The sequence below is a fragment of the Micropterus salmoides genome, unplaced genomic scaffold (assembly GCF_014851395.1).
Source record: "Micropterus salmoides isolate LMB-PRFRI ecotype aquatic unplaced genomic scaffold, ASM1485139v1 Ms_hic_scaffold_21, whole genome shotgun sequence".
Taxonomy (NCBI): Eukaryota; Metazoa; Chordata; class Actinopteri; order Centrarchiformes; family Centrarchidae; genus Micropterus; species Micropterus salmoides.
Genome location: NW_024041262.1, coordinates 28,401,603 through 28,415,821, shown reverse-complemented (window position 1 = coordinate 28,415,821; position 14,219 = coordinate 28,401,603). Strand labels below are relative to the sequence as shown.

The 14,219-nt window shown below is 47.6% G+C and overlaps 1 protein-coding gene across 1 annotated transcript; it reads right to left on the bottom strand.

The window, feature by feature from the left end:
• Window positions 1-570: 570 nt before the first annotated feature.
• On the bottom strand, window positions 571-12,970 carry LOC119916561 (ankyrin repeat domain-containing protein 1-like). Its single transcript, XM_038736594.1, has 10 exons — window positions 12,957-12,970; window positions 12,014-12,074; window positions 9,567-9,641; window positions 9,275-9,406; window positions 8,973-9,080; window positions 8,145-8,243; window positions 6,687-6,785; window positions 6,329-6,427; window positions 5,755-5,853; window positions 571-654 (listed from the first exon to the last, which is right to left on the bottom strand). Exons 1-10 carry the CDS (start codon window positions 12,968-12,970, stop codon window positions 571-573), a joined length of 870 nt encoding a protein of 289 aa, XP_038592522.1.
• Between the last annotated feature and the right edge of the window lie 1,249 nt (window positions 12,971-14,219).

Below are 14,219 nucleotides of genomic sequence, written 5' to 3'. Positions count from 1 at the left end.
CTGCACCCTGTAAGCCTTGTTTGGTCTATTCATCGTTTGTAGTTTGTCTGAATATACATCTGATTGGACCTTCCTCGTGCCTGACTGGCATCAGCTGCAGCTGGATTTTTTAACAATATATTGTAAGTGAACCGTTGCAACGTCCCTTCGGGGGTTAATGAAGTGCTGCCTGGAAAGAAGTCTGAGAAAATGTTTCTGCTTGTCAGCTGATTTATTCCCTCAGTAAACACTTTCCTGATGAGTTTCTGGTCGCTAGTTTCAAGTCTTCTTCAACACAGCATGATGTTCATTTAGTAAATGATGGTCCCATTTAGAGGAACAGAGACCAGGAAGCAGGGGAGGCTTTAGGGCGGGGCTACCTCCTGGTTCAAGATAGTGACATTTGTCTTATTCGAACCTGATTTTAATGAATGAAAGAAATCACAACATGCAGGCTGATCGAGGACAGAAGACAGATTTCATCACTTTCAGCTGCTCAGATGTTTCAGGAGTCAAGTTCAAGTGTCTTCATCATCAGAAGCCTCGAAGTGGCGAGCGGCGAAGCGCCAATCTGTAACGCCGTCTGTGACATCACTTCCTGTCGTTCTCTTCGATGAGTAGAGTCTTTGTTTCATTCTGCCAGTCCAACACCCCGTCCAGAGGACAGCGTCCATCCTGACAGAGACAGATCAGTCAGAGACAGACGGCAGCGTCGCTGAGAGTCATCACGTCATCACACGGTCATCATCACGTCATCACACGGTCATCATCACGTCATCACACGGTCATCATCACGTCATCATCATCACATCATCACACGGTCATCATCACGTCATCATCATCACGTCATCATCATCACACGGTCATCATCACATCATCACACGGTCATCATCACGTCATCACCATCACGTCATCACACGGTCATCATCATCACGCCATCATCACGTCATCACACGGTCATCATCACATCATCACACGGTCATCATCACGTCATCACCATCACGTCATCACACGGTCATCATCATCACGCCATCATCACGTCATCACACGGTCATCATCACGTCATCATCATCACGTCATCACCATCACGTCATCACACAGTCATCATCACGTCATCACCATCACGTCATCACACGGTCATCATCACGTCATCACCATCACGTCATCACCATCACGTCATCACCATCACGTCATCACACGGTCATCATCACGTCATCACCATCACGTCATCACACGGTCATCATCACGTCATCATCATCACGTCATCACCATCACGTCATCACACGGTCACCATCACGTCATCATCATCACGTCATCACACGGTCATCATCACGTCATCACCATCACGTCATCACACGGTCATCATCATGTCATCACCATCACGTCATCACACAGTCATCATCACGTCATCACCATCACGTCATCACACGGTCATCATCACGTCATCATCATCACGTCATCACCATCACGTCATCACACGGTCACCATCACGTCATCATCATCACGTCATCACACGGTCATCATCACGTCATCACCATCACGTCATCACACGGTCATCATCATGTCATCACCATCACGTCATCACACAGTCATCATCACGTCATCACCATCACGTCATCACACGGTCATCATCATGTCATCACCATCACGTCATCATCATCACGTCATCACACGGTCATCATCACGTCATCACCATCACGTCATCACACGGTCATCATCACGTCATCATCATCACGTCATCATCACATCATCACACAGTCATCATCACGTCATCACCATCACGTCATCACACGGTCATCATCATCACGCCATCATCACGTCATCACACGGTCATCATCACGTCATCACACAGTCATCATCACGTCATCACCATCACGTCATCACACGGTCATCATCACGTCATCACCATCACGTCATCACCATCACGTCATCACCATCACGTCATCACACGGTCATCATCACGTCATCACCATCACGTCATCACCATCACGTCATCACACGGTCATCATCACGTCATCACCATCACGTCATCACACGGTCATCATCACGTCATCACCATCACGTCATCATCATCACGTCATCACACGGTCATCATCACGTCATCACCATCACGTCATCACACGGTCATCATCACGTCATCATCATCACGTCATCACACGGTCATCATCACATCATCACCATCACGTCATCACACGGTCATCATCACGTCATCACCATCACGTCATCACACAGTCATCATCACGTCATCACCATCACGTCATCACACGGTCATCATCACGTCATCACCATCACGTCATCACCATCACGTCATCACCATCACGTCATCACACGGTCATCATCACGTCATCACCATCACGTCATCACCATCACGTCATCACACGGTCATCATCACGTCATCATCATCACGTCATCACACGGTCATCATCATGTCATCACCATCACGTCATCATCATCACGTCATCACACGGTCATCATCACGTCATCACCATCACGTCATCACACGGTCATCATCACGTCATCATCATCACGTCATCACACGGTCATCATCACATCATCACCATCACGTCATCACACGGTCATCATCACGTCATCACCATCACGTCATCACACGGTCATCATCACGTCATCATCATCACGTCATCACCATCACGTCATCACACGGTCACCATCACGTCATCATCATCACGTCATCACACGGTCATCATCACGTCATCACCATCACGTCATCACACGGTCATCATCATGTCATCACCATCACGTCATCACACAGTCATCATCACGTCATCACCATCACGTCATCACACAGTCATCATCACGTCATCACCATCACGTCATCACACGGTCATCATCACATCATCACACGGTCATCATCACGTCATCATCATCACGTCATCACACGGTCATCATCACGTCATCACCATCACGTCATCACACGGTCACCATCACGTCATCATCATCACGTCATCACACAGTCATCATCACGTCATCACCATCACGTCATCACACGGTCATCATCATGTCATCATCATGTCATCATCACGTCATCATCACGTCATCACCATCACGTCATCATCATCACGTCATCACCATCACGTCATCATCATCACGTCATCACACGGTCATCATCATGTCATCACCATCACGTCATCATCATCACGTCATCACACGGTCATCATCATGTCATCACCATCACGTCATCACCATCACGTCATCACACGGTCATCATCACGTCATCACCATCACGTCATCACACGGTCATCATCATGTCATCACCATCACGTCATCATCATCACGTCATCACACGGTCATCATCATGTCATCACCATCACGTCATCATCATCACGTCATCACACGGTCATCATCACGTCATCATCATCACGTCATCACACGGTCATCATCACGTCATCACCATCACGTCATCACACGGTCATCATCACGTCATCATCATCACGTCATCACACGGTCATCATCACGTCATCACCATCACGTCATCACACGGTCATCATCACGTCATCACCATCACGTCATCACACGGTCATCATCACACGGTCATCATCACGTCATCACACGGTCATCATCACGTCATCATCATCACATCATCACACGGTCATCATCACGCCATCACACGGTCATCATCACGTCATCATCATCACGCCATCACACGGTCATCATCACGTCATCATCATCACATCATCACACGGTCATCATCACGCCATCACACGGTCATCATCACGTCATCATCATCACATCATCACACAGTCATCATCACCAGGTCATCATCATCACGTCATCATCACGTCATCACACGGTCATCATCACGTCATCATCATCGTCATCATCACGTCATCACACGGTCATCATCACGTCATCATCATCACGTCATCATCACGTCATCACACGGTCATCATCACGTCATCATCATCACGTCATCATCACGTCATCACACGGTCACCATCACGTCATCATCATCACGTCATCACACGGTCATCATCACGTCATCACCATCACGTCATCACACGGTCATCATCACGTCATCACCATCACGTCATCACACGGTCATCATCACGTCATCACACGGTCATCATCACGTCATCACCATCACGTCATCATCATCACGTCATCACACGGTCATCATCACACGGTCATCATCATCACATCATCACACGGTCATCATCACGTCATCACACGGTCATCATCACACGGTCATCATCACGTCATCACACGGTCATCATCACGTCATCACACGGTCATCATCACACGGTCATCATCATCACGTCATCACACGGTCATCATCACACGGTCATCATCATCACATCATCACACGGTCATCATCACACGGTCATCATCATCACATCATCACACGGTCATCATCACGTCATCACACGGTCATCATCACACGGTCATCATCACGTCATCACACGGTCATCATCACGTCATCATCATCACGTCATCACACGGTCATCATCATGTCATCACCATCACGTCATCATCATCACGTCATCACACGGTCATCATCATCACGTCATCACACGGTCATCATCACGTCATCACACGGTCATCATCACGTCATCATCATCACGTCATCACACGGTCATCATCATCACGTCATCACACGGTCATCATCACGTCATCACACGGTCATCATCACGTCATCATCATCACATCATCACACGGTCATCATCACGCCATCACACGGTCATCATCACGTCATCATCATCACATCATCACACAGTCATCATCACCAGGTCATCATCATCACGTCATCATCACGTTCTCATCATCAGGTCATCATCACACAGTCATCATCACATCATCATCACGTCATCATCATCAGGTCATCATCATCACGTCATCATCATCAGGTCATCACACCGTCGTCAGACCGAGAGAGAGGGGGGAGATGGGGGGAGGGAGGGAGAGAGAGAGGGAGAGAGAGAGAGAGGGGGGGAGGGAGAGGGGGAGGGAGAGAGAGAGAGGGGGGAGATGGGGGGAGGGAGAGAGAGAGGGAGAGAGAGAGAGAGGGGGGGGGGGAGGGGGGGAGGGAGAGAGAGAGAGGGGGAGATGGGGGGAGGGAGGGAGAGAGACAGAGAGGGGGGAGGGAGAGGGGGAGGGAGAGAGAGAGAGGGGGGAGATGGGGGGAGGGAGGGAGAGAGACAGAGAGGGGGGACAGGGAGGGGGGAAGGAGGCCGGCCTGTATTCACTGTCGGACCGGAGCAGGACCAGGGGCCCGTCTCAGTACGGCCCCTGGTCCTGAGATGAACATGTTGACCAGCTGAGGTTCGATTTGAGGAATAATGTTTCAGAGCCAGACGGAAACGTAGCTCTAGATTGTGGCGATTTATTATTTGAATATCTGCTCGGCCCTCTGCCGACACGCGGAGCGTCAGGTGCCGGCCTCCCCGCCGACCTGTAGACCGGGCGCCATTCTGCTTCCTCTTCCTTGTGCTGTTTTATCATTTGGAAATGTGGGGGGGGGGGGCGGTCTCCGTTCACAGGACCTTTTGTTAACGTTCCCAAATGTTAGAACGGGTTTTACCACACAGAGAGAATTAAGAACAGCTGCTGAGAGCGAAGCAGTTCTTGTTACTCTTGGTATTCTGCTAAGAGTGGCTTCTTCTTTTCACTTCAACATGTTCTCCTGTTGAAACAGCGCCATCGTGTGGCCCTCCGGCCGAACCGCTTCTCTCAGATGTCTCGTGTGTACTGATTAATCACAACGTAAACACAGAGACCGGAGCTTTCAGGGCCCCTAGAGGCCCCTGTGGTCAGTGTTACCTGGTTGGTGACGTGTGTGTCGGCTCCGTGCTTCAGCAGCAGCTGGATGATTTTAAATCTGTTGAGTCCAACAGCGTCGTGCAGCGGAGAGTCTCCCTCCTGCAACACACACACAGCGCTTATTGATCTGACAGGTTATTGATGAAACGCCGCCCGGCGCCTGTCCGAGCGGGCCGCCCGGCGCCTGTCCGAGCGGGCCGCCCGGCGCCTGTCCGAGCGGACCCCCCTCCGGCCTCTTTGTCCTCAGTAAGAACACAGCTGTGGTCTGTGACCTGATGACTGATCTGTGGCCTGATCTCAGATCTGTTTCAACACTTCATTGAGGCTGCCTCTGTCATCCATAAAACACAAGAGAAATAATGCAGATATGAGAAGGGCCCCCCTGGTAAGCTACCTAAAGCAGGGGCCCAGACACCAACCAGATTTACTGTACTTCAAATACTTGTGTACTGTCAAAACTACCCAGAGGCCCCAAGGTGTTCATTACATCAGTTAAACAGGTAGAATCCTCCCAACGGAAACATTTGGCAAATGGAAATAATATCATAGTTTAACAGATTTTATTTACACACACCCTGTCCTGCGTGTTGACTTCAGCTCCGCAGGAGATCAGGTGTTCAACACAGTCCAGGTGTCCGGTCCTCACAGAGACCTGAAGAGGAGTGCTGTCCAGCTGACACACACAGTATTTTAGTCTCACTGTCCTCCCGCAGGTTTATATTATATATATATATATATATATATTTTTAATGTCTTTGCTGATACGCTGGTTTGTGATTTACATTTTCAGACGTGTATTGTCTTGTGATTTATTCAAAAAACAATCTTGTAATGTTATTTCAGCGGGGATTTAAAAAACGTAGCGTAAGTTCTTATTACATCGTTACAATTATTTTATTTGATAGTAGTAGTATTACTGTCTGTGGTATTACCTTGTCTCTTGCAGTAATGTCCGCTCCGTGGTTCAACAGCAGTTGGAGGACAGACAGATGTCCTCCTCGACAAGCGGTGTGGACACAAGTGGACCACAGCTGAACAGAACCAGAACATTAGAAACGAGATATATAGATAGATGTTGTTGCCCCGTTCATCATGAGCTGAACTCAAAGATCTAAGACTTTTTTGTGTGTGTGCACAAAAGACCTATTTCTCTCAAATGTTGTTCACAAATCTGTCAAAATCTGTGTTAGTGAGCACTTGGTTCTAACTCCAGATTAAAACTGGGATTAAAACTGGTTCTAACACCAGATTAAAACTGGGATTAAAACTGGTTCTAACACCAGATTAAAACTGAGATTAAAACTGGTTCTAACTCCAGATTAAAACTGGGATTAAAACTGGTTCTAACACCAGATTAAAACTGGTTCTAACACCAGATTAAAACTGGGATTAAAACTGGTTCTAACTCCAGATTAAAACTGGGATTAAAACTGGTTCTAACTCCAGATTAAAACTGGGATTACAACTGGTTCTAACTCCAGATTAAAACTGGGATTACAACTGGTTCTAACTCCAGATTAAAACTGGGATTACAACTGGTTCTAACTCCAGATTAAAACTGGGATTAAAACTGGTTCTAACTCCAGATTAAAACTGGTTCTAACACCAGATTAAAACTGGGATTAAAACTGGTTCTAACTCCAGATTAAAACTGGGATTAAAACTGGTTCTAACTCCAGATTAAAACTGGTTCTAACACCAGATTAAAACTGGGATTAAAACTGGTTCTAACTCCAGATTAAAACTGGTTCTAACACCAGATTAAAACTGGGATTAAAACTGGTTCTAACTCCAGATTAAAACTGGTTCTAACACCAGATTAAAACTGGGATTAAAACTGGTTCTAACTCCAGATTAAAACTGGTTCTAACACCAGATTAAAACTGGGATTAAAACTGGTTCTAACTCCAGATTAAAACTGGTTCTAACACCAGATTAAAACTGGGATTAAAACTGGTTCTAACTCCAGATTAAAACTGGTTCTAACACCAGATTAAAACTGGGATTAAAACTGGTTCTAACTCCAGATTAAAACTGGTTCTAACTCCAGATTAAAACTGACATTAAAACTGGTTCTAACTCCAGATTAAAACTGAGATTAAAACTGGTTCTAACACTGGAGCCAGAGACCTGGTATAAACCCAGAAAGCCTTGTGGTCCTTTGAACGGTTCTTCCAGAGTCCCCCTTATGAGTGCCTCTGAGTGAGAAACTCAATTTGAAAACTGAATTCTGGACTGAATCTGAACCGAAAGCCAATATGTGAAAGCAATGAGATTTAAATTGAATTTCAAACTGTTAAATTTGATCTGAAATACAATTTAGCATACTATAGACTTTAAATTCAGATTCCATTTGTGCAGGCTTTAAAATAACATGATAAACGTCGTACCTTGTCTTTGCTGTGGACGTCGGCGCCGGCCTCCAATAGTTTGGTGACGACCTCTGCGTGACCTTGTGAGCACGCTCTGTGCAGACCTGTACGCTCAAACTGAACACAGACAGCAGCACAGACATCAGCTGGTCCAGACCGCCTCTGAACCAGCGACATGAAGAAACGTCATGCTGCAACATAAAAAGACGTTTCTCCCGTTTCCTGTCCAGGTAGCCAGCTGGCGGCCATCTTTGTTTGGGGTCACAACTTGTTAGAAATTTATGTTGCAGCAGACGGAATATTTATTGATCCGATGTTTCAGAGTCTTTAAGGATTCTGGAAACACCCCCAAAGCAAACAAACAGGAAGTGATGTTCTTAGGTTCTGTCTTTCAGAGAAAGATAATTCAGCCCTCTGGAGGCCGAAGAAAGTACGACGGGTGCAAATAAAGTCATGTGACGTAAAGAGAAAGTCCACATAACGCGGTGGACACATGGGTCAGGATCAGGATCAGGGTTCGAGTCATGTGAAAGTCAAAATAACGCTACGTCAAATGACTTACAAACCCAACGGCGGCGTTAACCCGTCATGTGACTTACATCACCTTCAGGTCCGGTACACCTCAGAAAGTGAAACGTTCATTTACTCTCGACCCGTTTGGCCGTTCAGGTGTTAAAAATCGTTTTTAATTCCCTGTTCTTGTCTTTTCCTTTGATCCTGAGCTGTGAAGCAGGTTCAGGATCTTCTTCAATTCAACTCCTACCACATGATCAATAATCTGGTTGTTCTAGCGTGGCACTTTACCGCCCTCTGCTGTTGGGCCGCAGCCGAGGGTGGAGGACTCACAGCGTCGCAGGCGTTGACGTCTCCACCTGTGGACAGGTATCTGTCCATCACCAGCAGCTGCTTCTGATCACAGGCCTTAAAGAAATCCTCCTCGTCCACGTAGTAAGGCTGCGAGACACAAACAGTCGCCCGTCACGTGATCACATGATCACCAAGTCATGAACAGCTTCTTTCTGGTTATGAAACGGTCAGCGATGAAATGTACTGGTCTGTAATCAGTCTGACTTCTGACTCTGCAGGTGACGCTGAAGACGTCACTGTGCGATCACCTGGTTACCTGTCCAGGGGAGGACGTGTCTTACCACGGACTGCGCAGCAGGGGGGGCTGCAGGTCTCCTCACAGCAGCTTTCTGATCCCTCTTGGTCTTCCTCAGCAGCAGGAGGTTCTGAAGGTCAGCAGGAGTCTCCAAGAGGAGACGGCCCGACGTGTCCGTCTGCAGGAGGACAGACAGACAGTGGAAACAAAAGCAGAAGCTGTAGTCAGCACAGTCCCAGCTGGTCTCAGACTCTTGGTCAGACCTCTGGCGTCGCTTTTTCCCCGACGTCCCGTCAGACTGATCAGCAGAGGATCAGCTGATGTTTGTTTCCTCCTACCTTGAGGCTGATTGGACCGCCAGAGTCCTGCTTCTCCTGAGAGACAGACGCCTCGTAGCCTCCGTCCTCCCTCTGCTGGAGACGCACAGAGACACAAGTGTCATTATGTGATTATAAAACTCTTTGTTAGCGAGACTGGTTCAGACCGGAGCGGGTTCAGGTCTTTCAGGAAGGTTCCAGGTCACAGGCATGCAGACTGCTCAGGGGTAAAGAAGACCGGACCTTCCTCCTGTAACATCGCTCTTTCGGCGTGTTCACAGGAAGAGGACGGGAAACTTGGCAAAAAGAAACGGTTGTTAAAGTTGTTAAAGTTCCTGACCTCATTTTATACTCAGCAGCTTGTTTATTCTTACTTAAAAAAAACACATCAGTGCACATAAACCTTTCTCACAGCACTTTGAAAACATGAAATGAACCGACCAAAGCATTTATCAACAAACGCTTTCAAGACGTGACGGGGACGTGTCCCCAGTGTCCCCCGTGTCCCCCACACGTTGCATCCAAGCTGCTGCTCTGAACGCTTCGCTCAGCCAACAGTACTAACAGCAAAGCTCTGAACTCAGCGTGACCTGACAGGACAGCTGACGCTGAGCGTGTTCGGCAGTCTTTTACCGTCCTCACCTGTCAGACTCTGCAGCGTGGTGGACTGGAAAATAGTCCCGCCCTGCGCTGCCTCTGATTGGCTGTCGGGGGCATTAGGGGAGACGATCGGTTAGGCACAGCCAGGTGTGGGGCAGGGGTCGGCCTGACTGCCGTCTTAGCATCGACCCCCCTCCCAAAGGTTTTCTCTTCTGATCTGCAAAAATCACGCCGGTGAGCCATTTTGGTTTCAAAACGGCTAATTTCGCTGAAAAGGTGAGGAGTTTGCATGCCTGAGGTCAACAGATGTCCGTTTGTCTCTGTCTCAGTACCATGGCTGTCTCCAGGTGTCCCCTCCGCATGTTTTAAAGTAGTCCGACGCCTTCAGTGTCACAGAGGGAGCTGTGGGACGTCTGACAAAAAAAAGTGATGTCACTTGAGACGGCGTCGGTGGAAGACGAGTCTGAAACAGATCTGTTGGTGTGGAGACCTGCAGTCCTCTACCGGAGACGTTTCGAGGACACACGCCTCTTTAAGAACCCTCAGTCCGACTGTAATGATCCCGCCCCTCCTGCTAGAAAACCAGCTGTCTGCTTTTTAACAGCCGAGCCAGTCATGTGGCCCCGCTGGCGTCAGGGTCTACCGCGGCGTGGAAGCTGCGGGGGGGAATGTTTTCTGAACCTTATTTTGGGGCATCAGACTGCTTCAGTTCAGTCTTCAGACGGTGATGTTCTGTCTTTTCTCTGCAGCTGTCAGCGAACACAGATTCTGCACGAGGTTTTGACCGTGAGCAGAAAATCTGCTGAAACACAGGAGCTGTTAAAGTCCAGGAGTTTATCACAGAGTTAAATAAAACAATTTGTCATTATGATGAAAAGGAGCCACGGTTACATTTATAGATGTCACTTCCCCAAACAGAGACACAAAGAGGAGGGACGGCTGAATCCTGACTCAGCAGATATTAAAGACGTTGATCTACAGCAGAAACAGACCTGAGAGCAGCACTGAGTTAGACTCTGTTCCAGTTTCCTTTACAGAAACATTTCCACCAGAAACTGATGCAGAAGGTTTGACCAGAACGCAGGAAATGAACTTTTTAATGCTCAACGTGTTCAGGGGGAGGAGCCCCACTCCCCCTCCAGTGTTCAAATGAAACCTGGACTTTTACATTTCTACAAAAACGTCCCCATAGATTCACCAGAAGGACAGAAACGTTCCCAGATCCCAGGTCAGCTTCTCCTTCAAACACCCAGCTGATGGATGTAGTGTTTTCAGAAGGTGAGAAGTACTTCAGAAAGTACCCGGGAAGTATTAGCAGAAACACGTTTATATAAAGAGAGAGGGACGAACGTTTGTGTTCAGTTTCATGAACACCGTCCTGGCGTCTGGATTAAAGGACGAACACACTCTGTTCACAAGCTTCAGATCTTCCCCTTCTGTGACTTTGAGTCATAAAGCTTTATTTAAACCCAGAAATAAAGGGATGACCTCTGACCTCTCTTACAAAACTTTATGACAGCGTAAAGAGGAAGCCTCAGTTTACAGCTCCCTGCGTGAGTTGGACATGACCTTCTCTGGTGTCATTTTATTGGCCAATTACTTCCCAAAATGGAGGGGTCAGAGGTCGGCGGGGGTCACGTGGCCTAGAAAGTTTAGTAAACAGCCGAAACCTCTGTTCTACTTTCTTGTTCATGACCGGGTCGCAGAAAGTGCAGCGTTTCTTCCACTCCGAGGCTGCGAGGGAGAAAAAGACAGAAGCAGCTCTGCACTGAGACCGTCAGCTGATAGGTGGACCATCGTTTACACGCTGCTGATGTCACTTTGTTATCCACCAATCACATGTCAGACGTCAGAAATATTCTTCTTACCATCATCCTCTTCTCCTCTTCATCGTCCTCCTCTTCCTCCTCCCATCTGATCGGCTCCGATCTGACAACAGAAAGAAAAACTAAAACCAGGATCTGTTTCTGCCCCCCCCCGAACACCCGGGAGACTCTTATTCTGAAAGGTTCTCCAGGTTCAGACAGCTTCATGGGTTCCGTACGGGGAACGTTCTCAGCGTGATGTCTGAGTTTAATTCCATATTTAAACAGTTTCAGATCCGTTTGTTTAAGCTGGTTCATTACTCACACATAAATATGCAAATGAGCCAGGATCTAATGAAACATGCGCTAATTTGCATCTATTTCAAGATCTGAAATCTGAACACTGGATTAAATCCGGTTCAAACTTGGTTTTATTTTGTCAACACAGACTCAGATGTTTTGGGGATTCAGGATCATTTCAGAATCAGAAAATTCTGTCAGCAGCCATAAAAAACTATTTGACCCATATTTGGGAATAAAATGTTCTGTAGTTCAGGCGGTGAATGAAAACTTAACAAACCTGCAGAATAGAGTCGGGAGTAAAAGTGTCTGTAGGAGCTGCTGAGCAGAAGATTTTAACTGACATTAAACTTCCCTGTTCTGTACTCACATGCAGACTATTATTTTCTGGATTACAGGTTCTGTACAAATGTTATCTTCAAAAATGCAAATGAGGCAGTCTCTCACGCTAAGCTTTGGCAGTAAAACAAACACCTAAATGTCTATTTGTGTCTTCGTTCCTGTGGGCTAACACAAATCAATTCTCCCAAAACATCAAACCTGACGAGTCTTACTGTCGGATCACTGCCTCAGAGGATGTACACTGTGTACTTTTACACAACACTGCAGTTTTTAACAGTAACTAGTTTTATTACATCAGACGGTCACAGAGTTTCAGAGCTCCTGCAGCACGATCAATAACCAATAATCAATATATCCAGCTCACCTCTGCAGCTCCATGCTCTCACAGCAGAAGAAGAAGGATCTCTGAGGTGATGAGACGCTGCATCAGGCCTCCTAATATACACACACACACACACACACACACACGTGTTTGTGGCGACCTTTGACCTCGCTGGTTGAACTTGCAGGAGACAGCTGCTAACTCCGTCTGACCTCCCAGTAACCAGAGAAGAAGAAGAACTCAGGTTTTATTAGAGGTAGTAATCAGAGTACTGGGAGTATTAGACATTCAACTCAAATGTATATGTAAGTACTACTAGTATTCAATTCAATTTTATTTATATAGCGCCAAATCACAACAACAGTTATCTCACAGCGCTTTTCATAAAGAGCAGGTCTAGACCGAACTCTGTGATGTTATTTACAGAAGCCCAACAGTTCCCACCAAGAGCAGCACTAGGAGACAGAGGCAAGGAAAAACTTCCTTTAAGAGGCAGAAACCTCGAGCAGAACCATGGTTCAGGGTGGGCGGCCATCTGCCTCGACCGGTTGGGGAGAGAGAGAGAGAGAGAGAGAGAGAGAGAGAGAGCGAGAGAGAGAGAGAGAGAGAGAGAGAGAGAGAGAGAGAGAGAGAGAGAGAGAGAGAGAGAGAGAGAGAGCGAGAGAGAGAGAGAGAGCGAGAGCGCGAGAGAGAGAGAGAGAGAGAGAGAGAGAGAGAGAGAGAGAGAGCGAGAGAGAGCGAGAGAGCGAGAGCGAGAGCGAGAGCGAGAGCGAGAGAGAGAGAGGGAGGCAGCCTACACAATATACACACAGAGGTACAGACAGCGAAGGTAATGTTGCTATAAACTAGTAGCAGTAAAGTAGTTTAACATTATGACCACCTGCCTGATACCGTGCTGGTCCCCCTTCGGCTGCCAAACAACCCTGACCCACCAGGACCTGGACGCGCCATCAGGCCTCTGCAGGTGTGCTGTGGTATCTGGCACCAAGACGTTAGCAGCAGATCCTTTTAAGTCGTGAGTTAGGGGCTCCGTGGACCGGAGGTGCTGGACTGGACTGAGATCTGGGGACTCTGGAGGCCAAGTCAACACCTCGACCTTTGTTTTGTGGCTCATTATCCTGCTGGAAGGAGCCATCAGGGAACCGTTTCCACGAGTGGACGTAACGGCAGGACCCAAGGTTTCCCAGCATCACACGGCCTCCGCCGGCTCGCCTGCTTCCCACAGTGCATCCTGGTGCCATGTGTTCCCCAGGTGAGCAACGCACAGGCACCTGGCCGTCCAGCTGATGTAAAGGTTTTTCCTAC